Source organism: Salmo salar, chromosome ssa13 (assembly GCF_905237065.1).
Source record: "Salmo salar chromosome ssa13, Ssal_v3.1, whole genome shotgun sequence".
Taxonomy (NCBI): Eukaryota; Metazoa; Chordata; class Actinopteri; order Salmoniformes; family Salmonidae; genus Salmo; species Salmo salar.
In genome coordinates this window covers 9332557-9360172 of record NC_059454.1, presented here as the reverse complement: position 1 = coordinate 9360172, position 27616 = coordinate 9332557, and the positions used below count along the sequence as shown (strand labels likewise).

At 43.7% G+C, this 27616-nt stretch overlaps 1 protein-coding gene across 1 annotated transcript in view; it reads left to right on the top strand.

The window, feature by feature from the left end:
• slc6a17 (solute carrier family 6 member 17) overlaps nucleotides 1-26855 on the top strand; it is a 46715-nt gene extending 19860 nt beyond the window's left edge. The window contains exons 3-12 of the mRNA XM_014134363.2: nucleotides 1949-2106; nucleotides 8888-9017; nucleotides 11194-11375; nucleotides 14810-14920; nucleotides 16431-16672; nucleotides 20039-20231; nucleotides 20925-21120; nucleotides 21431-21590; nucleotides 21950-22112; nucleotides 23910-26855. Of these exons, the coding sequence (XP_013989838.1) occupies nucleotides 1949-2106; nucleotides 8888-9017; nucleotides 11194-11375; nucleotides 14810-14920; nucleotides 16431-16672; nucleotides 20039-20231; nucleotides 20925-21120; nucleotides 21431-21590; nucleotides 21950-22112; nucleotides 23910-24284 (1910 nt within the window). The 3' untranslated portion in view covers nucleotides 24285-26855. The remainder of the gene's footprint in view (nucleotides 1-1948; nucleotides 2107-8887; nucleotides 9018-11193; nucleotides 11376-14809; nucleotides 14921-16430; nucleotides 16673-20038; nucleotides 20232-20924; nucleotides 21121-21430; nucleotides 21591-21949; nucleotides 22113-23909) is intronic.
• The last annotated feature ends 761 nt before the right edge of the window (nucleotides 26856-27616 follow it).

The following is a 27616-nucleotide window of genomic DNA, read 5'->3' as shown; positions in this document are numbered from 1 at the left end:
AACATGGAGTCTTGGGAGTGCAACCATATGAAGATCATCAAAGGTGAGTGATTAATTTTATCGCTATTTCTGACTTGTGTTACTCCTTTACTGGGCTGGTTACTGTTTGTAATGTTTTGTGTGCTGAGGGCTGTCCTCAGATAATCGCATGGTATGCTTTCGCTGTAAAGCCTTTTTGAAATCTGACACCTTGGCTGGATTAACAACAAGATAAGCTTTATTTTGATGTATTGCACTTGTGATTTTATGAAAGTTAAATATTTATAGTAATTTAAATTGAATTTGGCCCTCTGCAATTTCACCGGATGTTGTCGAGGTGGGACGCTAGCGTCCCACTGTTCCATAAGTTAAGAAGGAAAGAAATTCCTGTTATTTGAAATGCATTCCAGGTGACTACATCATTAAGCTGGTTGAGACAATGCCAAGAGTGTGCAAAGCTGTCATCAAGGAAAAGGGTGGCTACTTTGAATAATCTCAAATATAGAATATATATTTTGATTTGTTTAACACTCTTTTGGTTACTACATGATTCCATATGTGTTATTTCATAGTTTTGATGTCTTCACTATTATTCTACAATGTAGAAAATAGTAAAAATAAAGAAAAACCCTTAAATGAGTAGGTGTTCTAAATCTTTTGACCGGTAGTGTATATATATTTTAAAGGAACTCATTCTGGCTTTCAACTTACTCTTGAAAGTCTTAATAGTAGAATGCCATTTCTAAACTGTTGTGTCCCAGTGAAACCTGACACCGTGGTAGCCTGTAACCTCAAGTCCAGGCTTGTCCTAGTGATGATTGATTCTGATGCTCCTTGACAACCCATTTGTGTGTCTCCTCTTCTCGTCTCCTCTCTATTTCTCTCCCCTATATCTCCCTCTCTCTCACTCTCTTCCTCCTTTCCCTCCTCCTTCATGTTCTCTCTATTCTATTTCCTTTTGATGAAAGGCCAGTGGAAATGACATTGAACAAAGGCTACAGTATTACAGTGCTCTATTACAGCAGCAAAAAGCACCACTATATTATAAGCCCTCCATCAAAATAATTGTGTTCCAAAGAGAAAAGAGCATTATAAACCTGAAGGGCTTTCTCTCTGCTGTGTTTGGATCCGCACCACCAGTCCAGGCCTCCTAGTCCCAGGTGTGTTATTACTGGGATTTGCTATCTGGTCTCCTGGAATAGCAGCAGCAAGTGAGAGTTGGCTGGCAGCCAAGGTTGTGTTGATTAGGGTATTCATTAGGGTGCAAATGTGTTGTTTGTGAGTGCATGATGATGCTCTGTGTGCTCAGTGGAGCTAAAAGAGGGAGAGTAGAGAGGTACAGTTTAGTGCAAGACAGAGGGAGACAGGAAGTGGTGAGGCTGCAGAAGCACGAGAGAGACAGGAAGTGGTGAAGCTGCAGAAGACAGAGAGAGACAGGAAGTGGCGAGGCTGCAGAAGACCGAGAGAGACAGGAGGTAGTGAGGCTGCAGAAGACAGAGAGAGATGGGAAGTGGTGAAGCTGCAGAAGACAGAGAGAGATGGGAAGTGCTGAGTCTGCAGAAGACAGAGAGAGACAGGAAGTGGTGAGGCTGCAGAAGACTGAGAGAGACAGGAAGTGGTGAGGCTGCAGAAGACTGAGAGAGACAGGAAGTGGTGAGGCTGCAGAAGACTGAGAAAGACAGGAAGTGGTGAGGCTGCAGAAGACTGAGAGAGACAGGAAGTGGTGAGGCTGCAGAGGAAGGATAATAGAAGACATGACCATGACAAACCAGTCTGTCTTTCTTTGGTTTGCTTGAGACATTTCTGTCAATATGAAATATAGTGTGGTAGCCTTTTCCTTCCATCCAGAAGGCTTTTTCAATTTGACCTTTACTGACTTGTAACTAACCTTCTCCCTCTCCCTCTCCTTCCTCTTTCTTCCACTTCTTCCCTTTCGCTCTTCCCCTCCCCCATCCCCCTCCTCTCTCAGGTGCGTACCTGGTCCCGTACTTCATCCTCCTCATCCTCATTGGGATCCCTCTGTTCTTCCTGGAGCTGGCGGTGGGACAGAGGATTAGGAGAGGCAGCATCGGGGTGTGGAACTACGTTTACCCTCAGCTAGGAGGCATCGGGGTCTCCAGTCTAATGGTGAGAGGCTTGCACACACACTAAAGGACTGTGGCGGTCATGACATTTTGTCAGCCGGTGAATGTCATGCAAATAACTGCTGGTCTCATGGTACTTGACCGTTAGTTAACATAAACACATTTAGCATCTCTAGGCTTTGAGCAACTGATGTAGACCTTTGGAACATCTACATTTTAAAAAGTAATACATCCATTTGAATATAGCATACACCATCACACAATAAATCCTTTTTTTTATTTTAGGCAGGTTTAAAAGACATTTTATGATATGAAGAAAATGTTACCTATTTCAGAAGAACAGAATAGCATATTCTGAGACAACCTTATGTTAGGCCCTGATCTATGGCTATGCCATAGGCTGTGGGCTACTTTAGTTAATTTAGCAGACAAGATTTGCTTATAATTCCTGTGGTACTATTTTATAATAAGAAGAATACAATTGAACATAGCTGAATAAAATATAAATTATATTTTTCCCAAATGATTTCCGAGGGAATGCACACACGCATTGGGCGGCAGGTAGCCTAGTGGTTAGAGCGTTGGACTAGTAACCGAAAGGTTACCAGATCAAATCCCTGCGCTGACATGGTTAAAAGCTGTTGTTCTTACCCTGAACAAGGCACTTTACCCACTGTCCCTAGGCTGTCATTGAAAATAAGAATTTGTTCTTAACTGACTTGCCTAGTTAAATCAAGGTAAAATAAATGTGGCTATTCTGTGTTGAACGGTTAACAAAGAAACTGGTCCTGCTATATGCTTAATTTAAAGTTATTTATGCAATATGTTTTGACTTCTAGTACATTCTAAGGCTGCATGATGCGATTCTAATGATGATTTGAAAAAAGTCGCATGAAAGGCCTGTTTATTGAGCAGGCTGCACACACATCAGTCTCTCAATCACAATTTGACAAGCACTTGATGATATTCTCACCCATCAGACTATTCTCAATTTATTCTGGACTTTAATATAGCCTACTAATATACAGTACCAGTCAAAAGTTTGGACACAGCTACTCATTCAAGGGTTTCTTTATTTTTACTATTTTCTACATTGTAGAATTATCATGACACAAGGCGAGACCCAGATGCAGACACAGGAGGCAGATGGTTGGAGTCTTAGAATGTTTATTAATCCAAAAGGAGTAGGCAAGAGAATGGTCGTGGACAGGCAAAAGGACAAAACCAGATCAGAGTCCAAGAGGTACAGAGTGGCAGGCTCATGGTCAAGGCAGGCAGAATGGTCAGGCAGGCGGGTACAAAGTTCAGAAACAGGCAAGGGTCAAATCTGGGAGGATTAGAAAAAGGAGAAAAGCAGGAGAATGGGAAAACCGCTGGTTGACATGAAAACAGAAAAGACGAACTGGCACAGAGAGACAGGAAACACAGGGATAAATACACTGGGAAAAATCAGCGACACCTGGAGGGGGTGGAGAGAATCACAAGGACAGGTGAAACAGATCAGGGCGTAACAAGAATCATAGGGAAGACATCACAACTATGAAATAACACATATGGAAGCATGTAGTAACCAAAAAAGTGTTAAACAAATCAAAGTATATTTTATATTTTAGATTCTTCAAAGTAGCCACCCTTTGCCTTGATAAAAGTTTTGCACACTCTTGGCAAAAAAGCGAACTCAGCTCCATCCTTCATTGAGGCAGATGGCTTATTCCTAACAAAACCCTTTGATATTGCCAACCACTTTAATAACTTTTTTTGTTGACAATATTAGCAAACTTAGGCCTGACATGTAAACAACAAATGCTAAACCTTCATATTCATACATAATGGATCAAATAATGAAGACAAGCACTGTAGTTTTGAGTTCTACAAAGTGGGTATGGTATCGGAAAACATAGTGACTCCTGTTTGCCACATCTTCACTTTAAGCCTACATGTAGAACGGTGTGTGCTCTCAGACATGGAGGGAGGCAAAGGTCATTCTACTACCCAAGAATAGCAAAGCATCATTTAATGGTTCAAACAGTCAACCAATCAGCTTGTTACAAGTGCTTAGCAAACTTTTGGAAAAAATTGTGTTTGATCAAATACAAAGTTATTTAACAGAAAACAAATTAACAACAGACTTTCAGAATGCTTATAGGGAAGGGCACTCAACATGCTCGGCACTGACACAAATGACTGATGATTGGCTGAAAGACATTAATAGCTTTTTTGTTGGACTTCTGTGCAGCTTTTGATGTTATTGATCATAACCTATTGCTGAAAAAACATCGGTGTTTTGGTTTTGCATCCTCTGCCTTATTAGGGATTGAGAGTTATCTATCTAATAGAACACAGAGGGGTTTGTTAATGGAAGCCTCTCTCATGCAAATTTAGTTGAGTGTGGTGTACCGCAGGGCAGCCGGCTAGAGACGCTATTGTTTTCTGTTTTCACTAATGACCTTTCACTGACCTTGAATATAGCCTGTGTCTATGTACGCTGACAACTCAACAGAATACACGTCGGCAACGACAGTAAAATAAATAACTGACATCCTTAACATAGAGCTCCAGTCAGTTTTAGAATGGGTAACTAGCAATAGGCTGATGCTAAATATTGAAAAAACGATAAACCATTTAGATCTATTATTGAATAATGTGGCGATTGAGCAAATTGAGGAGACTAAACTGCTGGGTGTAACACTAGATAGCAAGCTGTCATGGTGAAAACATATAGACTCAATGGTTGCTAAAATGGGAAGAAGTCTGTCCATGTTAGGGTGTTGCTCTGCCTTCTTGACATCTCAGTCGACCAGACAGGTCCTACAGGCCCTAGTTTTGTCACACCGGGACTACTGCCCAGCTGTGTGGTCATGTGAGAGAAAAAGGAACATAGGTAAATTGCAGTTGGTCCAGAACACAACAGCACGTATTGCACTTAGATGTACATGGAGGGCAAGTGTCAGTAACATGCATGTCAAATCTCTCCTGGCTCAAAGTTGAGTAGAGATTGACTGCATCACTAGTGGTCTTTATGCGAGGTATTGATGTGTTGAAGGTACCGAATTGTCTGTTAAAGCAGTTGGCTCACAGTTCAGACACTCATCGGTACAAGACATGTAACCAGAGGTCTCTTCATAGTTCCCAGGTTCAGAACAGAGGCTGGGAATCACACGTTATTTATGCCATCCCAGGTAACTCAAGCTAGCGATAAAACCAGATTAAAAAAACAGATAAAATAACATTTTACTGCACAAAGGGGACTGTGAAGAGACACTGCCATTTTATATATATTTTATTATAATTTGCCCTGTATTATGTACGTATTAGACCTAGATATTGTGTGTATTAAATGTATGTATTTCAGTCCTTGACTAATAGTGTTCTGTACTATGTATTATATCATGTTTCATGTGGACCCCAAGAAGAGTATGGCTAATGGGGAAGTACAAAATGCCAAATATGCCTTCTGGCAACACAAGAATAGAATAGTTTATTGTTCTCCAATGAGCAGCCAAGTCTGTCCCAAACATATACCATTCACCAGGACATGAAACAGCAGTTGTGATGTGATTGTCTCAGTTTACCTGACAGACGTGTGGTCTGATGAAACATTTTTTGCACAGCGTCCCTCAGAAGGCCTACCCACATTAGTGTCTCTAGAGAGTTCAAAGTAGACTGACATACAGACGTCAGCACTACCAGTCGCTTTCATCTGTCAAATGTCACACTCCTCCATCCTCAGTACTCTCAGGCAGAGGCTTCTGTCCAGGAGAAGATGCGTGAGGTGGATGTCTATGTTGCTACGTGGCTAACTGAAGGACCAAGAGGCTAGCCAGTCTGTCGAATACAGTTGACTTTAGATATCAGGTCACTCACCACAATCACATCTGCTATGTCTACAGTCAGCCAGCCAGCCAGCCAGTCAGTCAGTGAGTCAGTCAGCCAAACAGTCAGTGAGTCAGTCAGCCAAACAGTCAGTGAGTCAGCCAGTGAGTCAGTCAGCCAGTCAGTGAGTCAGTCAGTCAGGAAGTCAGTGAGTCAGTCAGCCAGTCAGTCTGTAATCCTGGTCCGGTGAGGTGTGAGGCTGGCTGTGAAGTAGTAGACTCATATGCTAGCATGGACAAATTTAACATAGGCCAACAGTTAGTCAGTCAGTCAGTCAGTGAGTCAGTCTGCCAGTCAGCCAGTTAGTAAGTAAGTCAGTCAGCCAGTGAGTAAGTCAGTCACTCAGTGACTCAGTCAGTGAGTCAATCAGCCAATCAGTCAGCCAGCCAGTCAGTGAGTCAGCCAATCAGTCAATCAGTCAGTGAGTCAACCAGTCAGTCAGTGAGCCAGCCAGTCAGTCTGTAGTCAGCCAGTCAGTCAGTGAGTCAGCGAGTCAGTCAGTCAGTGAGTCAGTCAGTGAGTCAGCAATACTTTAGATCTCAGGACACTCACCACACTCACAGCCAGTCAGTCAGCCAATGAATCAGTCAGTGAGTCAATCAGCCATTCAGTGAGTCAGTCAGCCAGTAAGTCAGCCAATCAGTCAGTGAGTCAGCCAATCAGTCAATCAGTCAGTCAGTCAGCCAGTGGGTCAGTCAGTGAGTAAGTCAGTCACTCAGTGAGTCAGTCAGTAAGTTAATCAGCCAGTCAGTCAGACTTTAGATCTCAGGCTACTCACCACGCTCACATCTGCTACAGCCAGCCAGCCAGTCAGTCAGTGACTAAGTCAGTCAGTCAGTCAGCGAGTCAGTCTTTCAGTCAGTCAGTCGGTCAGTGGCACAGTCAGTCTGTATTCAGCCAGCCAACCAGTCAGTCAGTCAGTCAGTCAGTCAGTCAGTCAGTCAGTCAGTCAGTCAGTCAGTCAGTCAGTGACACAGTCAGTCAGTCAGTCTGTAGTCAGTCAGTATCTAATAGCTAGCATACCAATGAAGCATTGTATTGGGCATACATCTTAAAATGAAGCATTGTATTGGGCATACATCTTAGAATGAAGCGATGTATTGGGCATACATCTTAAAATGAAGCATTGTATTGGACATACATCTTAAAATGAAGCATTGTATTGGGCATACATCTTAAAATGAAGCATTGTATTGGACATACATCTTAAAATGAAGCATTGTATTGGGCATACATCTTAAAATGAAGCATTGTATTGGGCATACATCTTAGAATGAAGCATTGTATTTGGCATGCATTCTAAGTAGTATTCTACTATAGCTAGTGGAAATTGCAGACAGTGCAGGAGGCCCTATACAGCACTATGCAGTGCTGAGGCAGTGTGGGTTGAGGCGGGAGGGCATGAGGCATTGAGGCTTAAGGCAGTGAGGTGTGAGGCGTGAGGGTTGAGGCGTAATGGTTGAGGCGTTAGGGTTGAGGCTTTAGAGTTGAGGCGTGAGGTTTGAGGCGTGAGGCATGAGGCAGTGAGGTATGAGAGTTGAAGCGTGAGGGTTGAGGCGGTGAGGCGTGAGGGTTGAGGCGTGAGGGTTGAGGCGTGAGGTTTTAGGCGTGAGGTTTGAGGCGTGAGGGTTGAGGCGTGATGGTTGAGGCGTTAGGGTTGAGGCGTTAGAGTTGAGGCGTGAGGTGTGAGGCAGTGAGGGTTGAGGCGTGAGGGGTGAGGCGTTGAGGTTTGAGGCGTGAGGTTTGAGGCGTGAGGGTTTCAGGCATGAAGGTTGAGGCGTGAGGGTTGAGGCGTGAGGTTTGAGGCGTGAGGGTTTCAGGCATGAAGGTTGAGGGTTGAGGCGTGACGGTTGAGGCAGGCTGGATGGATCTGGATGTTTATGTACCCACACTAGCATACCACTTAGAAAGAAGTAATGTATTGAGCATGCATTCTAAATAATATGCTATGCCATTATGTATACTGCAGTCAGTCTGTCAGACTCTGAGATGGTGAGGCGTTAGGCAGACTGGATGGCTCTGTAACAGTATTCATACTAGCCTACAACTTAGAATGACGCCATTATACTCCTATTGATATTAGAGTGTAACCACTGCAGTCGATAAATCAGTCCAGCAGGCCCTGCTGCAGAGACAGATAGACAGTCAGCCAGGCCCTGCTTCAGAGGCGGATAGAGAGTCAGTCAGGCTCGAGTCAGATAGACAGTCAGTCAGGCCCATGTAGCCTGGGGCATAAGGGTTGAGGCAGGCTGGATATTGCATGGGGCATTGAGCAGGCTGGATGTGGCCTGGGGCAGTAAGTTTGAGGCAGGCTGGATGTAACCTGGGACAGTGAGGGTTGAGGTAGGCTGGAAGTAACCTGGGACAGTGAGGGTTGAGGCAGGCTGGAAGTAACCTGGGACAGTGAGGGTTGAGGCAGGCTGGAAGTAACCTGGGACAGTGAGGGTTGAGGCAGGCTGGAAGTAACCTGGGACAGTGAGGGTTGAGATAGGCTGGAAGTAACCTGGGACAGTGAGGGTTGAGGCAGGCTGGAAGTAACCTGGGACAGTGAGGGTTGAGGCAGGCTGGATGTGGCACCAGGAGCTCCGCTCTGCTCTGGATCTATAAATACATAGAGGGCTAGAACACACAGATGACTTCAATTATTCAGAGAAACTTCAGCTGTGGGCTGCCTGAGTGTCTGAGAGTGAATCACGATTCATATGATAGCATTTCCTGTGTAGCTTTCTGTTGGTCTTTGCGTGTCGGCCAGGAAAGCCATATATGTATGTGTATCCAGCTAGACTACACCACCGTTTGGTTGATGGAAACTCTGAAATGCTATGGGTTTCCCAAAACAAAGCCCTATCACATAAAAATACACCACAAAAAAAAAACAATTGTAGGTTGAGCAATGACATTTCTTGGAAGAACTAAGGATATGTTTTACCTTTCTCTCTGTCTCTCTCCAGGTGTGTGGCTTCGTGGGCCTTTACTACAACGTGATCATCGGCTGGAGTATCTTCTACTTCTTCCAGTCATTCCAGTACCCACTGCCCTGGGCAGAGTGCCCAATCAGAGTGGTCAACGGGAGCCAAGCCAGTAAGTTCACACAAGCAGCACAGTTTAGAACAGTACAGCAAAGGAGAACACAGCAAGACACAATACAGCATCCTGTAGTACAACACAGTACAGCATCCTCTAGTACAACACAGAAAATCATCAGGGTAGTACAACACAGTACAGCATCATGTAGTACAACACAGTACAGCATCATGTAGTACAACACAGTACAGCATCCTGTAGTACAACACAGTACAGAATCATGTAGTACAACACAGCATAGCATCCTGTAGTACAACACAGTACAGGATCATGTAGTACAACACAGTACAGCATCCTGTAGTACAACACAGTACAGCATCCTGTAGTACAACACAGTACAGCATAATGTAGTACAACACAGTACAGCATCCTGTAGTACAACACAGTACAGCATCCTGTAGTACAACACAGCACGTCATATGACATCACAGCACGTTATATGACATCACGCCATATAACATCACAGCACGTCATATGACATCACAGCACGTCATATAACATCACAGCACGTCATATAACATCACAGCACGTCATATAACATCACAGTACAGCACGACATGTAACGTCACAACACATCATATAACATCACAGCACGTCATATAACATCACAGTACAGCACGACATGTAACGTCACAGCACATCATATAACATCACAGCACGTCATATAACATCACAGTACAGCACGACATGTAACGTCACAGCACATCATATAACATCACAGCACGTCATATAACATCACAGTACAGCACGACATGTAGTGTCACAGCACATCATATAACATCACAGCACGTCATATAACATCACAGTACAGCACGACATGTAACGTCACAGCACATCATATAACATCACAGCACGTCATATAACATCACAGTACAGCACGACATGTAACGTCACAGCACATCATATAACATCACAGCACATCATATAACATCACAGCACGTCATATAACATCACAGTACAGCACGACATGTAGCGTCACAGCACGTCATATAACATCACAGCACATCATTTAACACCACAGCACAGAACATCATATAACATCACATCACATCACGTCATATAACATCACATCACGTCATATGACATCACAGCACGTCATATAACATCACAGCACGTCATATGACATCACAGCACGTCATATGACATCACATCACGTCATATGACATCACAGCACGTCATTTGACACCACAGCACATCATATGACATCACAGCACATCATATAACATAACAGCACATCATATGACATCACATCACGTCATTTAACACCACAGCACAGAACATCATATGACATCACAGCACGTCATTTAACACCACAGCACAGAACATCATATAACGTCACAGCACATCATACGACATCACAGCATGTCATATAACATCACAGCACATCATATGACATCACATCACGTCATTTAACACCACAGCACAGAACATCATATGACATCACAGCACATCATGTGACATCACATCACGTCATATAACATCAAAGCACGTCATATAACATCATGGTACATAAATGTCAAACACTGTGCAGTACAGCGTGGCTGAGATCTTGGGTACAGCTGAATACACCACACTACGTTACATTTTGCTACATAGGCCTACTGTAGTTTTCCATTCTCATTGCCTGCTCAGTACTGTAGAATCAACAATACATTACATCAAATAATACGATGTTTTACTGTCACATATAGTGAACAGCTGGTAATCTGCTGGTTGAGCAGAGAGAGGATGAGGTGGGATGCAGTCAGAACAGAGCTGGGCTGGCCCTATACTTAATCTGATCTAAGAGGGTAGGTGTGATGCTGCGTACTGTCAGGAGGTATGGCCCAGTCTCTGAGTGCCCAGCATGCCCTGCGATGACGGCAGGCAGCACATAGTGATCCAGACAGAGTTAGGGACCTTACGTCAGCATTAGCTCGCATTTGCTCCTCCACTCACCTTATGTTAGCACGCTAGTCTTAGGTCCCACACTGACCTTATGTTAGCATTATGTTAGCATGCTAGTCTTAGCTCCCACAGTGACCTGTATGCAGATATTAACCATTGGCCACTATGTATACTTCACAGCTGTATATTTCTTACTTTCTCCCCCCTCTTTGCACACTCCCATATCTCCCTCTCCTATCTTCCCCCGTCTCCCTTCTCACCTCCCTCCCTCCGTCCCTCCCTCTAGTCATCGAGCCGGAGTGTGAAAAGTCTTCTGCCACCACCTACTTCTGGTACCGGCAGACCCTGAACATCACCAGCACCATCGAGGACAGCGGAGGCCTCAACTGGAAAATGACCCTGTCCCTTTTCGCCGCCTGGCTCATTGTCTGTCTGGCAGTGATCAAGGGTATCCAGTCATCTGGGAAGGTAACAGGCCGATAACTATTATATAGATCTGTGTGTGTCTGTGTGTGTGTATACACGTGTATATATGTACTGTATATATACTATCGGAAGGTACTGTATACAGTGCATTCGGAAAGTATTGACTTTTTCACGTTACAGCCTTATTCTAAAATCGATTAAATGTCTTCATCAATCTACACACAATACCCAATAATGAAAAAGCGAAAATAGGTTTTTAGACATTTTCGAAAATGTATATATAAAATAAAAACTGAAATATCACATTTATATAGTAAATATTCAGACCCTTTACTCAGTACTTTGTTGAAGCACCTTTGGCAGCGATTACAGCCTCGAGTCTTGGGTATGACTCTACAAGCTTGGCACACCTGTATTTGGGAAGTTTCTCCCATTCTTCTCTGCAGATCCTCTCAACCTCTGTTAGGTTGGATGGGGAGCGTCGCTGCACAGCTATTTTCAGGTCTCTCCAAAGATGTTGGGGTTCAAGTCTGGGCCCTGGCTGGGCCACTCAAGGACATTCAGAGACTTGTCCCGAAACCACTCCTAATTTGTCTTGGCTGTGTGCTTAGGGTCATTGTCCTGTTGGAAGGTGAACCTTCACCCCAGTCTGAGGTCCTGAGCGCTCTGAAGCAGATGTTCATCAAGGATCTCTCTGTACTTTGCTCCGTTCATTGTTCCCTCAATCCTGACTAGTCTCCCAGTCCCTGCCGCTGAAAAACATTCCCACAGCATGATGCTGCCAACACCGTGCTTCACCGTAGGGAAGGTCCCAGGTTTCCTCCAGACCTGAGGCTTGGCATTCAGGCCAAAGAGTTCAATCTTGGTTTCATCAGACCAGAGAATGTTGTTTCCCATTGTCTGAGAGTCTTTAGGTGCCTTTTAGCAAACTCCAAGCGTGCTGTCATGTGCCTTTTACTGAGGAGTGGCTTCCGTCTCGCCACTCTACCATAAAGGCCTGATTGGTGGAGTGCTTCAGAGATGGTTGTCCTTATGGAAGGTTCTCCCATCTCCACAGAGGAACTCTGGTGCTTTCAGAGTGACCATTGGGGTCTTGGTCACCTCCATGACCAAGGCCCTTCTCCACTGATTGCTCAGTTTGGCTGGGCGGCCAGCTCTAGGAAGAGTCTTGGTGTTTCCAAACTTCTTCCATTTAAAGAATTATTGAGACCATTGTGTTCTTGGGGACCTTCAATGCTGCAGAAATGTTTTGGTACCCTTCCCCAGATCTGTGTCATGACACAATCCTGTCTCGGAGCTCTATGGATAACTCCTTCGACCTCATGGCTTGGTTTTTGCTCTGACATGCACTGTCAACTGTGGGACCTTATATAGACAGGTGTGTGGCTTACCAAATCATGTCCAATCAATTGAATTTACCACAGGTAGACTCCAATCAAGTTGTAGAAACATCTCAAGGATGATCAATGGAAACAGAATGTAACTGAGCTCATTTTCGAGTCTTATAGCAAAGGGTCTGATTACTGATTTTAATTTTTTTAGAAATTTGCACAAAAAAAGAAGCTGTTTTCGCTTTGTCATTATGGGGTATTGTGTGTAGATTGATGAGGATTTTTTTTATTTACTCCATCAATTTTAGAATAAGGCTGTAACGTAACAAAATGTGGAAAAAGTCAAGGGGTCTGAATACTTTCCAAGTGCACCACTGTATGACTGGAAAGGTACAGGGCCGGGGGCATTGTCTTCCCAGCAGCTGCTGTATGCTGTTGTAACATGAGTCTATCTGTGGTAAGACAGTGGGGGAGGGGTTACATGAAAAGGAAACTGGTGTTGTTGGAATTGTTCTCGAAGGCTCAAGAGATCCATTCAGTTGTTATTACAGAATATTAAGCGTGCTGGAGTTTCACTTTTTCAAATAAAGATGTTTTCCTATGGACTTTCTATGTGTACTGTACAGTAGGAAGACATTCACATACTGATCGTGTATAAGTATATTCATTTTCATGAGCATTTTTATACTGGCTGAACTGTGACATAGCCTATGGTGAGAAAGGCTAAAATGTTAAAGCACAAAATACTATCTTTGTATTAATGTGTGTTAAACAATTCTATCTTTGTATTATCTTGTGTTAAACAATTCTATCTTTGTATTATCTTGTGTTATGGGAAGGAAGCATGCAAAATGAATGAGCTTAGTCTGAAGAGTCTAGGAGGCACAGTGTGGTTCGATAACATGTTGGCTGGCCAGCAACTCCATTTTGCATCCGAAATGGTGACCTATTCCCTCTATAGTGCACTACTTTTAACCAGAGCCTTGGTCAAAGTTGAGAATAGGGTGCCATTTGGGATTCAGCCTAACAAGGTGCTTTCATCTCAGTCCAAACAATGAGTCATGATCACAACACAACAATCCAACACACATTTTGGAATAGAGAAATATATATATATAACAAGATCTGACACAGTTTGTCTGGATTCCAATTAGCACCTTATTCCCTGTACACTGAGCATGCCAAACATTATTAACACCCATGTTGACTCCAGTGCTTCCCACAGTTGTGTCAAGTTGGCTGGATGTCCTTTGTGTGGTGGACCATTCTTGATACACATGGGAAACTGTTGAGTGTGAAAAACCCAGCAGCGTTGCAGTTCTTGACACAAACCGGTGCACCTGTCACCTACTACCATACCCCGTTCAAAGCCGCTTAAATCTTTTGTCTTGCCCATTCACCCTCTGAATGGCACACATACACAATCCATGTCTCAATTGTCTCAAGGCTTAAAAACCCTTCTTTAACCTGTCTCCTCCCCTTCATCGACACTGATTGAAGTGGATTTAACAGGTGACATCAATAAGGGGTCATAGCTTTCACCTGGATACACCTAGTCAGTCTATGTCATGGAAAGAGCAGGGGCCATGGTCTAAAGTAATGCCCTGTATAGGGATACAACCTTTTAACATGGGGCTATTATTCAACTATAAATTACCAAAGTTATGATAGATTGCCATAGAGTTTATGTTAATTACCCAAATTATTGAAGATTTCCGGTAACTTTAGTAAACTTTAGTAAACTACGTGAGTGTGTGTGAGTCTGTGTGTGTGTGTGTGTGTGTGTGTTCATGCCTCTATATGCACGTGTGTATGCATGTGTCTGTCTCAGTGTCTCTGTCTGTTCGAAGCATCACAATATGGTCCCTCTTCACTGTGAGGCCAGACTAATTTGAGGCAGTGTGGTAGTGTCCATGGTAACGGTATGGTGGTTTCCATGGTAACAGTGTGGTTGTGTACATGGTAAAAGTGTGTTGGTGTCCATGGTAACAGTGTGACGTGTGTACAGTCCTCTGTCTGTCGCCCCTCTCAGGTGATATACTTTATGACGGTGTGTGTGTGTGTGTGTGTGTGTGTGTGTGTGTGTGTGTGTGTGTGTGTGTGTGTGTGTGTGTGTGTGTGTGGTGAATTTTTTTCTCCTATCAGGTGATGTACTTCAGCTCTCTCTTCCCCTATGTGGTGTTGATCTGTTTCCTTGTCAGAGGCCTGATGCTCAAAGGATCTGTTGACGGCATCGCTCACATGTTCACCCCAAAGGTACACACACACACACACACACACACACACACACACACACACACACACACACACACACACACACACACACACAGACAGACAGACAGACAGACAGACAGACAGACAGACAGACAGACAGACAGACAGACAGACAGACAGACAGACAGACAGACAGACAGACAGACAGACAGACAGACACACACACCAATGGTAAACACACACACCTTCCTTTATCTGTGGTGCTGAGAATTACAGCGCCACAGATTCAACTCACCTGCATGTTGTGTATCCAAAGGTAGAACACAGCCATCCGATATCCAACACAGCCATCCGATATCCAACACAGCCATCCGATATCCAACACAGCCATCCATCCAACATCCAACACAGCCATCCAACATCCAACACAGCCATCCAACATCCAACACAGCCATCCAACATCCAACACAGCCACCCAACATCCAACACAGCGATCCAACACAGCCATCCAACATCCAACAGCCATCCAACATCCAAAACAGCCATCCGATATCCAACAGCCATCCAACATCCAACACAGCCATCCAATATCCAACACAGCCATCCAACATCCAACACAGCCATCCAACATCCAACACAGCCATCCGACATCCAGCACAGCCATCCAACGTCCAACACAGCCATCCGACATCCAGCACAGCCATCCAACGTCCAACACAGCCATCCAACATCCAACGCAGCCATCCGACATCCAGCACAGCCATCCAACGTCCAACACAGCCATCCAACATCCAGCACAGCCATCCAACACTATCTCCGACTCCCTCTGAAACACAGGGCTATGGCTGTCATCACACTCAGACTAGAGAGTGGCTGTCATCACACTCAGACTAGAGAGTGGCTGTCATCACACTCAGACTAGAGAGCATTGGTGCAGAGCATCACATTCTGAGAGGAGAGAAAGGTTTCCTGATATGACAGTTTCTGTTTGTCTGTCTGGACTCAATTCTATTTAGGGAAACTAGTCTCAGGGCAGTGTCTGTTTGTCTGTCTGGACTGGATTCTATGTAGGGAAACTCTAGTCTCAGGGCAGTGTCTGTTTGTCTGTCTGGACTGGATTCTATGTAGGGAAACTCTAGTCCCAGGGCAGTGTCTGTTTGTCTGTCTGGACTGGATTCTATGTAGGGAAACTCTAGTCCCAGGGCCGTGTTTGTCCTGCAGTCTTTTGTTCCTCATTCTTGCATCCCATTCTTTGCAGGGATAGGAACATTGATCCTCACCCTTAGATAGTTAGATAGGGGAGTGTTTTAGTGAAACATTTTCTTTAAAGGACACTCAACCATAATTCATGTATTCAATGCCTCTGTACTGGATGTCTGGATCCTTAGAGTGATGTCAGACTGAAAGTGTGAAATTGTGGTTGTTGTCTCCCTCCAATGGCTGACTTAGGTACTCGCACTAGATAATGTCTTTCTCCTCTTGGTAAGTGCAAAAGGCCATGATTGTGTGGAACATGACATAGTTGCCCCTAACCTCTGACCTCTAACCCCAGTTGGAGAAGATGCTGGAGCCCCAGGTATGGAGGGAGGCAGCCACCCAGGTGTTCTTCGCTCTGGGCCTGGGGTTCGGAGGGGTCATAGCCTTCTCCAGCTACAACAAGCGGGACAACAACTGCCACTTTGACGCAGCGCTGGTCTCTATCATCAACTTCATCACCTCCATCCTGGCTACGCTGGTGGTGTTCGCCGTGCTGGGGTTCAAGGCCAACATCATGAACGAGAAATGTGTTGTGGAGTGAGTATATCTTATCCCAGATCTGTTTGTGCTGTCTTCTGGAGTTAATCTGCTGTATAACCAGTCGTTCCTCTTGAATCCTGACTTAATATGATGTGTTTTTTGGCAGGGTTGGGAAGTAATGGATTACATGTAATCTGTTACATGTAAGGGATTGCAAAAAAAAACCGGTAACTGTAATCCGGTACATTACCAGCAAAAATATTATAATCAGATTACAGATATAGAAAAACTAGATGATTACTTCGAGGATTACTTTTAAATTCAGAAAGGATGTTTGGGGGAAAAAAATCTTTGATACTTCATTGTTTTCTCAAGGATATTCAAATCAGCATTGAAAAAAAGGCACAAGTTTAAGTTTGTTCCACCTGAGCGAGTCTGAACACAAGTCAGAGACCACTATGATGACACACCAAAAGTTTTTGATGGATCGCGGGAAAAGAGCAGGAATAGGCTTTTGTAGGCTACAGTCCAAGCTATGTCTTTCAATGGTGCGACTGCTATCGGCAACCAAAGATTATCCAATTTGAAAAAATCCTTGGAGGTAAGGATGACAGCAGTGGTGGAGTCTACGGCAATACGGATATCACTTATTATTGATATGTACATAGCGAATTGATGTGAATCACACTGTTGCTCTCTCATTTAGCTATTTGCGCCTTATGGATTGTGGTTGTTATGGATGCCTGTTCACAAATCTAAATGTGTATTTGAACCCAATAATGGTTTGAATTCAAGAAGTTTAAGCTGCCTATCGATAATTGTTTTTGAAACCAGTGGACGGCCAGTGAAAAATGCTCTCTTGCGACAGCTGCATAGTGCAGATCCCAGCCTGTGGGATAAAAGTGGGGCTTTTATTGCTCAATCTAATTCATGCTGATAAAAAGGCCTAATGGACACATGCTCAAACTTGTACACTTTTGATAAACTTTAATTATATATATATATATATATAATTTATAAGTCCAAAAATGGATGTAGCAACTACAGATTGCCCCTTTATAAATATACAGTTGAAGTCAGAAGTTTACATACACCTTAGCCAAATACATTTAAAGTCAGTTTTTCACAATTCCTGACATTTAATCCTAGTAAAATTACCTGTTTTAGGTCAGTTAGGATCACCACTTTATTTTAAGAATGTGAAATGTCAGAATAATAGTTGAGAGAATGATTTATTTCAGCTTTTTTTTTCATCACATTCCCAGTGGGTCAGAAGTTTACATACACTCAATTAGTATTTGGTAGCATTGCCTTTAAATTGTTTAACTTGGATCAAATGTTTCGGGTAGCCTTCCACAAGCTTCCCACAATAAGTTGGGTGAATTTTGGCCCATTCCTCCTGACAGAGCTGGTGTAACTGAGTCAGGTTTGTAGGCCTCCTTGCTCGCACACACTTTTTCAGTTCTGCCCACAGATTTTCTATAGGATTGAGGTCAGGGCTTTGTGATGGCCACTCCAATACCTTGACTTTGTTGTCAACTTTGGATGTATGCTTGGGGTCATTGTCCATTTGGAAGAGCATTTGCAACCAAGCTTTATCTTCCTGACTGATGTCTTGAGATGTTGCTTCAATATATCCACATAATTTTCATCCCTCATGATGCCATCTATTTTGTGAAGTGCACCTGTCCCTCCTGCAGCAAAGCACCCCCACAACATGATGCTGCCACCCCTGTGCTGCACGGCTGGGATGGTGTTCTTCGCCTTGCAAGCATCCCCCTTTTTCTTCCAAACATAACGATGGTCATTATGGCCAAACAGTTTTTTGTTTCATCAGACCAGAGGACATTTCTCCAAAAAGTACGATCTTTGTCCCCATGTGCAGTTGCAAACCGTAGTCTGTCTTTTTTATAGCGGTTTTGGAGCAGAGGCTTCCTTGCTGAGCGGCCTTTCAGGTTATGTCGATATAGGACTCGTTTTACTGTGGATATAGATACTTTTGTACCTGTTTCCTCCAGCATCTTCACAAGGTCCTATGCAGTTGTTCAGGGATTGATTCGCACTTTTCGCACCAACGTACATTCATCTCTAGGAGACAGAATATGTCTCCTTCCTGAGTGGTATGACGGCTGCGTGGTCCCATGGTGTTTATACTTGCGTACTATTGTTTGTACAGCTGAACGTGGTACCTTCAGGCATTTGGAAATTGCTCCCAAGGATGAACCAGACTTGTGGAGGTCTACAATTATTTTCTGAGGTCTTGGCTGATTTATTTTGATTTTCCCATGATGTCAAGCAAAGAGGCACTGAGTTTGAAGGTAGGCCTTGAAATAAATCCACAGGTACACCTCCAATTGATTCAAATTATGTCAATTAGCCTATCAGAAGCTTCTAAAGCCATAACATTATTATCTGGAATTTTCCAAGCTGTTTAAAGGCACAGTCAACTTAGTGTATGTTAACTTCTGACCCACTGGAATTGTGATACAGTGAATTATAAGTGAAATAATCTGTCTGTTAGCAATTGCTGGTAAAATTACTTGATGTAGATGTCCTAACCGACTTGCCAAAACTATAGTTTGTTAACAAGAAATTTGTGGAGTGGTTGAAAAATGAGTTTTAATGACTCCAACCTAAGTGTATGTAAACTTCCGACTTCAACTGTATATATATATATATATATATATACACTACCGGTCAAAAGTTTTAGAACACCTACTCATTCAAGGGTTTTTTATTTATTTCTACATTGTAGAATAATAGTGAAGACTTCAAAACTATGAATAAAACATATGGAATCATGTAGTAATCAAGAAAGTGTTAAACAAATCAAAATATATTTTAGATTTTAGATTCTTCAAAGTAGCCATCTTTTTCCTTGATTCTTTGCACACTCTTGGCATTCTCTCAACCAGCTTCATGAAGTAGTCACCTGAAATGCATTTCAATTAACAGGTGTGCCTTGTTAACTGTTAATTTGTGGAATTTCATCTTTTTCCTTCTTAATGTGTTTGAGCAAATCAGTTGTGTTGTGACAAGGTAGCGTTGGTATACAGAAGACAGCCCTATTTGGTGAAAGACAAGTCCATATTATGGCAAGAACAGCTCAAATAAGCAGAGAAAAGACAGTCCATCATTACTTTAAGACATGAAGGTCAGTCAATACAGAACATTTCAAGAACTTTGAATGTTTCTTCAAGTGCAGTCGCAAAAACCATCAAGCGCCAAACTCAAATAATTTTGTCAAGCTCACATAGCTTAACCAACCGCATATTGTCGTTGTAAAATAGAGTCAATCTCTTTCAGCATTATCCCTACCCACTCTGTCTTTCCTACCTGTTACTATGAATGCAGCTAGATGAAATCACTATCTCACAATTAACACTAACCCTTTCCTCCTCTCCTCTCTCCTCCTTTCTACAGGAATGCTGAGAAGATCCTAGGTTACCTGAACACAGGTGTGTTGAGCCATGATCTGATCCCTCCCCACGTCAACTTCTCTCACCTGTCAGCTGTGGACTATCAGGAGATGTATGGAGTGATCAAGACTGTCAAGGAGGACAGCTTCAGTCAGCTTGGACTGGACCCCTGTATACTGGAGGATGAACTCAACAAGGTATGTTGGGTCTGGACCCCTGTATACTGGAGGATGAACTCAACAAGGTATGTTGGGACTGGACCCCTGTATACTGGAGGTCAAACTCAACAAGGTATGTTGGGACTGGACCCCTGTATACTGGAGGTAAAACTCAACACGGCATGTTGGGTCTGGACCCCTGTATACTGGAGGTAAAACTCAACAGGGCATGTTGGGTCTGGACCCCTGTATACTGGAGGACAAACTCAACAGGGCATGTTGGGTCTGGACCCCTGTATACTGGAGGACAAACTCAACAGGGCATGTTGGGTCTGGACCCCTGTATACTGGAGGACAAACTCAACAAGGCATGTTGGGTCTGGACCCCTGTATACTGGACGACGAAATCAACAAGGCATGTTGGTCTGATTTGGTTTAGAGTTGAAAATCTTTTTTTTTAATACATTTTCACACCAAAAAAACAAACATTTTTGTGGCCTTTCATGTTAATCCATAGTCCTGATTTTTCCAGTACTGCTTTCGGTCTCTGAAACAAGCCTATAAAGTAGAGATTTCATACTCTTATCAACACCCAAAGCACTTCCAACATCATCTACAACCACTTTTAGATGGAAAACAGTCGTCTCATTATGTGAAGTGAAATATAGTGAAGACACATGGATTAAACATCTCTCTTTCCTCATCTCTTTCCCTCCCTCTCTCTTTCTCTAGGCAGTGCAGGGAACAGGCCTGGCCTTCATCGCCTTCACTGAGGCCATGACCCACTTCCCTGCCTCTCCCTTCTGGTCTGTCATGTTCTTCTTCATGCTGATTAACCTGGGGCTGGGGTCCATGATCGGCACCATGACAGGGATCACCACACCTGTACTGGACGCCTTCCCCAAGATACGCAAGGAGTTCCTCTGTGGTAAGTCTGCTATTGGTTGGTTGGTTGATTGGTTGGTTGATTTATTCTTTATCAGTCAGAAGTCAAAGGTCAGCCAATGGCTGTTGAAAGAGACTATATGTTGTATGCCTTACTTTGAATTGGTAAGCATCAGAAATGTAGTCATATAATCAGCCTGACATCTTTCTTCTCTAGTCCTCCTCTCTCAGTAGGCAGTTGCATCGTAGTCTTCTTCTGTGGTCTGTATGTATGATTATTAATGTTTCCCACTCCTCTTCCTCCTCTTCCTCCTCTTCCTCTCTTCCCCCTCTTCCTCGTCCTTCCTTCTCAGTTGGTTGTTGCATTGTGGCGTTCTTCTGTGGTCTGCTGTTCGTCCAGCGCTCCGGGAACTACTTTGTGACCATGTTTGATGACTACTCAGCTGGCCTGCCTCTCACTGTGGTGGTTATACTTGAGAATATATCTGTGGCCTGGATCTACGGCACCAAGAGGTACTGGATGCATAACATGACACAAGGAACGTACATATTACTTTACAGCAGTGCCTAGGAGAAATGGCTTTGTAAATTTGATTGTGTTCAAAATTCGCTTTTGTTCATCCCCACCTTAATCTCCTTCCTTCCTTCCTTCCTTCCTTCCGTCCTTCCTTCCTTCCTTCCTTCCTTCCTTCCTTCCTTCCTTCCTTCCTTCCTTCCTTCCTTCCTTCCTTCCTTCCTTCCTTCCTTCCTTCCTTCCTTCCTTCCTTCCTTCCTTCCTTCCTTCCTTCCTTCCTTCCTTCCTTCCTTCTCTCTCTCTCTCTCTCTCTCTCTCTCTCTCTCTCTCTCTCGCTCTCTCTCTCTCTCTCTCTCAGGTTCATGCAGGACCTAGAGGATATGTTGGGTTTCAGACCCTACTCTTTCTATTTCTATATGTGGAAGTACGTATCGCCTGCCTGTCTCACCGTGCTCATCGTTGCCACTGTGATAGAGATGGCCATCAGTCCTGCTGGGTACAATGCCTGGGTGGAGGAACTGGTCAGTGAATCTTTACCTCTGTTACACCAGTTTAGCGCAAACACATTTGTACTAATCCATCCATTTCACCTAACCGGTACCTCACTCTTAGTCCAATGACTACAATCTTTTTCATGGTCCTTCTTTGTATTCACACATGCATTTACTTTCCCTTTAAAATGATCTCCTCTTGGTCAATGGTTGACTCACCCTCATCTTCCTCATCACGGACTGCTTCACTTTATATACAGTGTCTTCAGAAGTATTCACACCCTTTTAATTCGCTTTGTAAAATTGTTTCAAAATTAATTAAAAAAATAAAAAGCCTAAATGTCTTGAGTCAATAAGTATTCAACCCCTTTGTTATGGCAAGCCTAAATAAGTTCAGAATTAAAAATGTGCTTAATAAGTTGTAAAATCACATAATAATTTGCATGGACTCATTCATTCTGTGTTCAATAATAGTGGTTAACGTGATGTTTAATCACTACCCCATTTCTATACCCCAAACATACAATTATTCTGTAAGGTCCCTCAATCGAGTAGTGAATATCAAGCACAGATTCAACCAATGCCTCGCAAAGAATGGCACTCGATTGGTAGATGTGTAACAACAACAACAACAAAAAAGTGTATACTGCATATCCTTTTGAGGTAAAGTTATTAATTAGGCTTTTTATGGTGTATCAACACACCCTGGCACTTTCTAACTCAGTTGCCAGAGAGTAAGAATAATAATATTCCAAAACATACATCCTGTTTGCAACAAGGCACACAAAAAAATATTGCAAAGAAAATTAACTTTTTAGTCCTGAATACAATGTGTTATGTTTGGGGCAAATCCAACACAACACATCACTGAGTACCACTCATTCATATTTTCAAGCATGGTGGTGGCTGCATCATGTTATGGGTATGCTTGTCATCAGCAAGGACTAGGGAGTAAAATTCCCAAATAAAAATTACAGAATAAAGCTAATCACAGGCAAAATCCTAGAGGAAAACCTGATTCGATTGCTTTCAAATTCACCTTTCAACCTAAAACACAATGCCAAATCTACACTGGAGTTGGTTACCAAGATGACATTCAAATCAAATCAAATGTTATTGGTCGCATACACATGGTTAGCAGATGTTAATGCGAGTGTAGTGAAATGCTTGTGCTTCTAGTTCCGACCGTGCAGTAATATCTAACAAGTAATCTAACATTGAATGTTCCTGAGTGGCCTAGTTACTATTTTGACTTAAATCGTCTTTAAAATCTATGCCAAGTCTTGAAAATGGCTTTCTAGCAATGATGAACAACCAACTGGACAGAGCTTGAAGATTTTTATAAAGAATAATGGACAAATGTTGTTCAATCCAGGTGTGAAGGGCTCTTAGAGACTTACCCAGAAAGACTCACAGCTCTAATCGCTGCCAAAGGGGATTCTAACATGTATTGATTCAGTGGGGTGAATACTTACTTTAACATTGCAGAGTATTTTGTGTAGATTTTTGACCAAAAATTACAATTAAATCCATTTGAATCCCACTTTATAACACAACAAAATGTGGAAAACGTCATGGGGTGTGAATAATTTCTGAAGGAACTGTATATTCCATCTATGTTTGTATTTACTGTGTAATTAGTTTATCGTGTGTTTGTACCTCATTTACACTTCTTTCTTGTGTTTTATGCAGTTGCAAACCCAATTTCCCAATATTGGGACATTTAAAGCTTTTCTGAATCTGTATCTCAATGTTTCTTCACTCTCCTCCTCCACCCTCTTCTTCGTCCTCCCTCTCCTCTCCTCCCTCTCGTTCTCCCTCTGCTAGGCATCGGAGAAGTTCCTCTCCTACCCTCCGTGGGCTCTGGGTGTGGCCTACTCCCTCATCATCGCCGCCATGCTTCCTCTCCCCTGCGTCTTCATCGCCCGCCACTTCAACCTACTCTCTGACGGCTCCAACAAGCTGTCTGTCTCCTACCGTAAAGGCATGACCAAGGACCTCTCTGGCCTAGAGGAGGAGAATGAGTCCCGCTTCATCCTCAGTAAAGGCACCCCCAGCCCCAGCCCCTCGCCTATGCCTTCTCACCGCCCCTACCTGGGGCCCGGCGGAGCCCAGGAGATGACCAACACGGCTGGATATGGTACCGGGACACCGACCAAGACGGGTTATCAGAATATTCATTCGCCAGAGTCCGAACTATGATCGATCTGACTGACTGAAGCACAAGAAACCCTATCTATTAAACCCAACACAACACAGCCCCTCCAGAGAGAGAGAGAGAAAGAAAGAGCACTCTCTCTGCTGTTCACATATCTGTAAAGCACAGCCCCCCCCCTCTCTCTGCTGTTCACATATCTGTAAAACACAGCCCCCCCCCATCTACTGTTCACCTAGCTGTAAAGCAAAGCCCCCCATCTCTGCTGTTCACCTATCTGTAAAGCACAGCCCCCCCTCTCTCTACTCTTCACCTAGCTGTAAAGCACAGCCCCCCCCCCTCTCTCTGCTGTTCACCTATCTGTAAAGCACAGCCCCCCCCTATCTCTACTGTTCACCTAGCTGTAAAGCACAGCCCCCCATCTCTACTGTTCACCTAGCTGTAAAGCACAGCCCCCCCCTCTCTGCTGTTCACCTAGCTGTTAAGCACAGCCCCCCATCTCTGCTGTTCACCTAGCTGTAAAGCACAGCCCCCCCTCTCTACTGTTGAACTAGCTGTAAAGCACAGCCCCCCCTCTCTACTGTTCACCTAGCTGTAAAGCACAGCCCCCCCTCTCTCTACTGTTCACCTAGCTGTAAAGCACAGCCCCCCCCTCTCTACTGTTCACATATCTGTAAAACACAGCCCCCCCTCTCTACTGTTCACCTAGCTGTAAAGCACAGCCCCCCCTCTACTGTTCACATATCTGTAAAACACAGCCCCCCTCTCTCTACTGTTCACCTATCTGTAAAACACAGCCCCCCCTTCTACTGTTCACCTAGCTGTAAAGCACAGCCCCCCCCTCTCTACTGTTCACATATCTGTAAAACACAGCCCCCCCCTCTCTACTGTTCACCTAGCTGTAAAGCAAAGCCCCCCCCCTCTCTACTGTTCACATATCTGTAAAACACAGCCCCCCCCTCTCTACTGTTCACATATCTGTAAAGCACAGCCCCCCTCTCTCTGCTGTTCACCTAGCTGTAAAGAACAGCCCCCCCTCTCTCTACTGTTCACCTAGCTGTAAAGCACAGCCCCCCCCCTCTCTACTGTTCACATATCTGTAAAACACAGCCCCCCCTCTCTACTGTTCACCTAGCTGTAAAGCACAGCCCCCCTCTCTCTGCTGTTCACCTAGCTGTAAAGAACAGCCCCCCCTCTCTCTACTGTTCACCTAGCTGTAAAGCACAGCCCCCCCCCTCTCTACTGTTCACATATCTGTAAAACACAGCCCCCCATCTCTGCTGTTCACCTAGCTGTAAAGCACAGCCCCCCCCTCTCTCTACTGTTCACCTAGCTGTAAAGCACAGCCCCCCCTCTCTCTACTGTTCACCTAGCTGTAAAGCACAGCCCCCCCCTCTACTGTTCACATATCTGTAAAGCACAGCCCCCCACTCCCCATAACATAGAACATCTCTGAGCCATAACACACTTTCATTCTATTCTAAAACAACCTTCCCCACATCGCCCCTAATCCAAACAAACCCATGGCCCTAAGCAGAGCCGCTACAAATGTTGATGTCAGTCCTCGTCCTACATCACTCAGAGACACAAACGAAGAAGGAGAGCCCCCATTTGAATTCAGCCTTAGAAGGTAGGCAGGGGGTGATTCATCTGAACGCAGATAAGCCAAGCAGCTAGCGTTTGATCATCAGGCAGCATGTGTGTGTGTGTGTGTGTGTGTGTGTGTGTGTGTGTGTGTGTGTGTGTGTGTGTGTGTGTGTGTGTGTGTGTGTGTGTTTGTCGTAGTGCTCCCCAGCCAGTCCAGGTGACCCCTAGTGTTATAAATAGAACTGTGATACCCACGTTGGCAACCGGCCCCGGCAACACAGTGCCATGGTGATGAATCCTCTTGTGATGTCATGGAGGAAGGCACACACACACACACACACACAAGAGGGCACGTTGTTGCGCTTTGTCAACCAGCTGTTACCAAGCCGGGTTGTATTCATTCGGGAGGAAAACGTTTAGAAGCAGAGTGAAACCAACTGTTAAAAAAACAATTGAAACAGGGAGGTACAGCCTGAATGTGTTCTAAGGTACTACCTGAAAATTTGAGCACAGATTGTAGTTTTCCGTTGCAAAATGTTTTGCTACGGTGTGACCTTTTGAACACTACCCAGGTGTGCCGCAAGCCATTATATATGTTGATTTCTGTTGACCGTTGTTCAGAAATGGATCAATGGGAAATGTAGGGTTAATTGTTATTGTACATTCCTCTAATCTTGTTCTTCGATAAGCACTCTGATCAATCAAAGGCACTAATAATAGATTTATTTATGTGAATTGTCAAGTAAAAAAAAAAGCCTTTTTATTTAAATGGTTGAGATATTTGTATAATAGTGTGTAATAATAATTATGTGGATAATGTAGTCTATAATACTGTAGTGTACAAAACGTGTTTTTTGTTGTTGCAATAGAAGACTTGAACCACAGGGTGGCGCTGTTGGCCACCAGAGGAGTACCAGACATTATCTGTGTGTTTCCTGCTTCTCCATGAAGACAAAATCCATCCTCTCCTTCATCGCACTGATCTGCAAGAACTGGCCAGGTTAAATATTTTCCAAACAGTGCAGATGAAGGGGGGGAATTATGAGAGGAAGGATTTTTAAGAGATTGAGAATGAGATACATCCAAGCTGTTACTGGCAGCCAGCCCAGAGATGCTTTGATTATACTGTTGATACAGCCTATGGTCAACCTGTTGATGGATTATAATGTTGATACAGCCTATGGTCAACCTGTTGATGGTTTATACTGTTGATACAACCTATGGTCAACCTGTTGATGGTTTATACTGTTGATACAGCCTATGGTCAACCTGTTGATGGTTTATACTGTTGATACAGCCTATGGTCAACCTGTTGATGGTTTATACTGTTGATACAGCCTATGGTCAACCTGTTGATGGTTTATACTGTTGATACAACCTATGGTCAACCTGTTGATGGTTTATACTGTTGATACAGCCTATGGTCAACCTGTTGATGGTTTATACTGTTGATACAGCCTATGGTCAACCTGTTGATGGTTTATACTGTTGATACAGCCTATGGTCAACCTGTTGATGGTTTATACTGTTGATACAGCCTATGGTCAACCTGTTGATGGATTATACTGTTCATACAGACTATGGTCAACCTGTTGATGGATTATACTGTTGATACAGCCTATGGTCAACCTGTTGATGGATTATAATGTTGATATAGCCTATGGTCAACCTGTTGATGGTGCCTGAACAGCATATCTGTGTCTGTCTGCTATATTCTAAAGTGTTGTTATGTAGTCTGTAGTCCCAGCCACGTCAGCACTTTATAGCAGGTAGAGACCCTGGAGTTGAACAT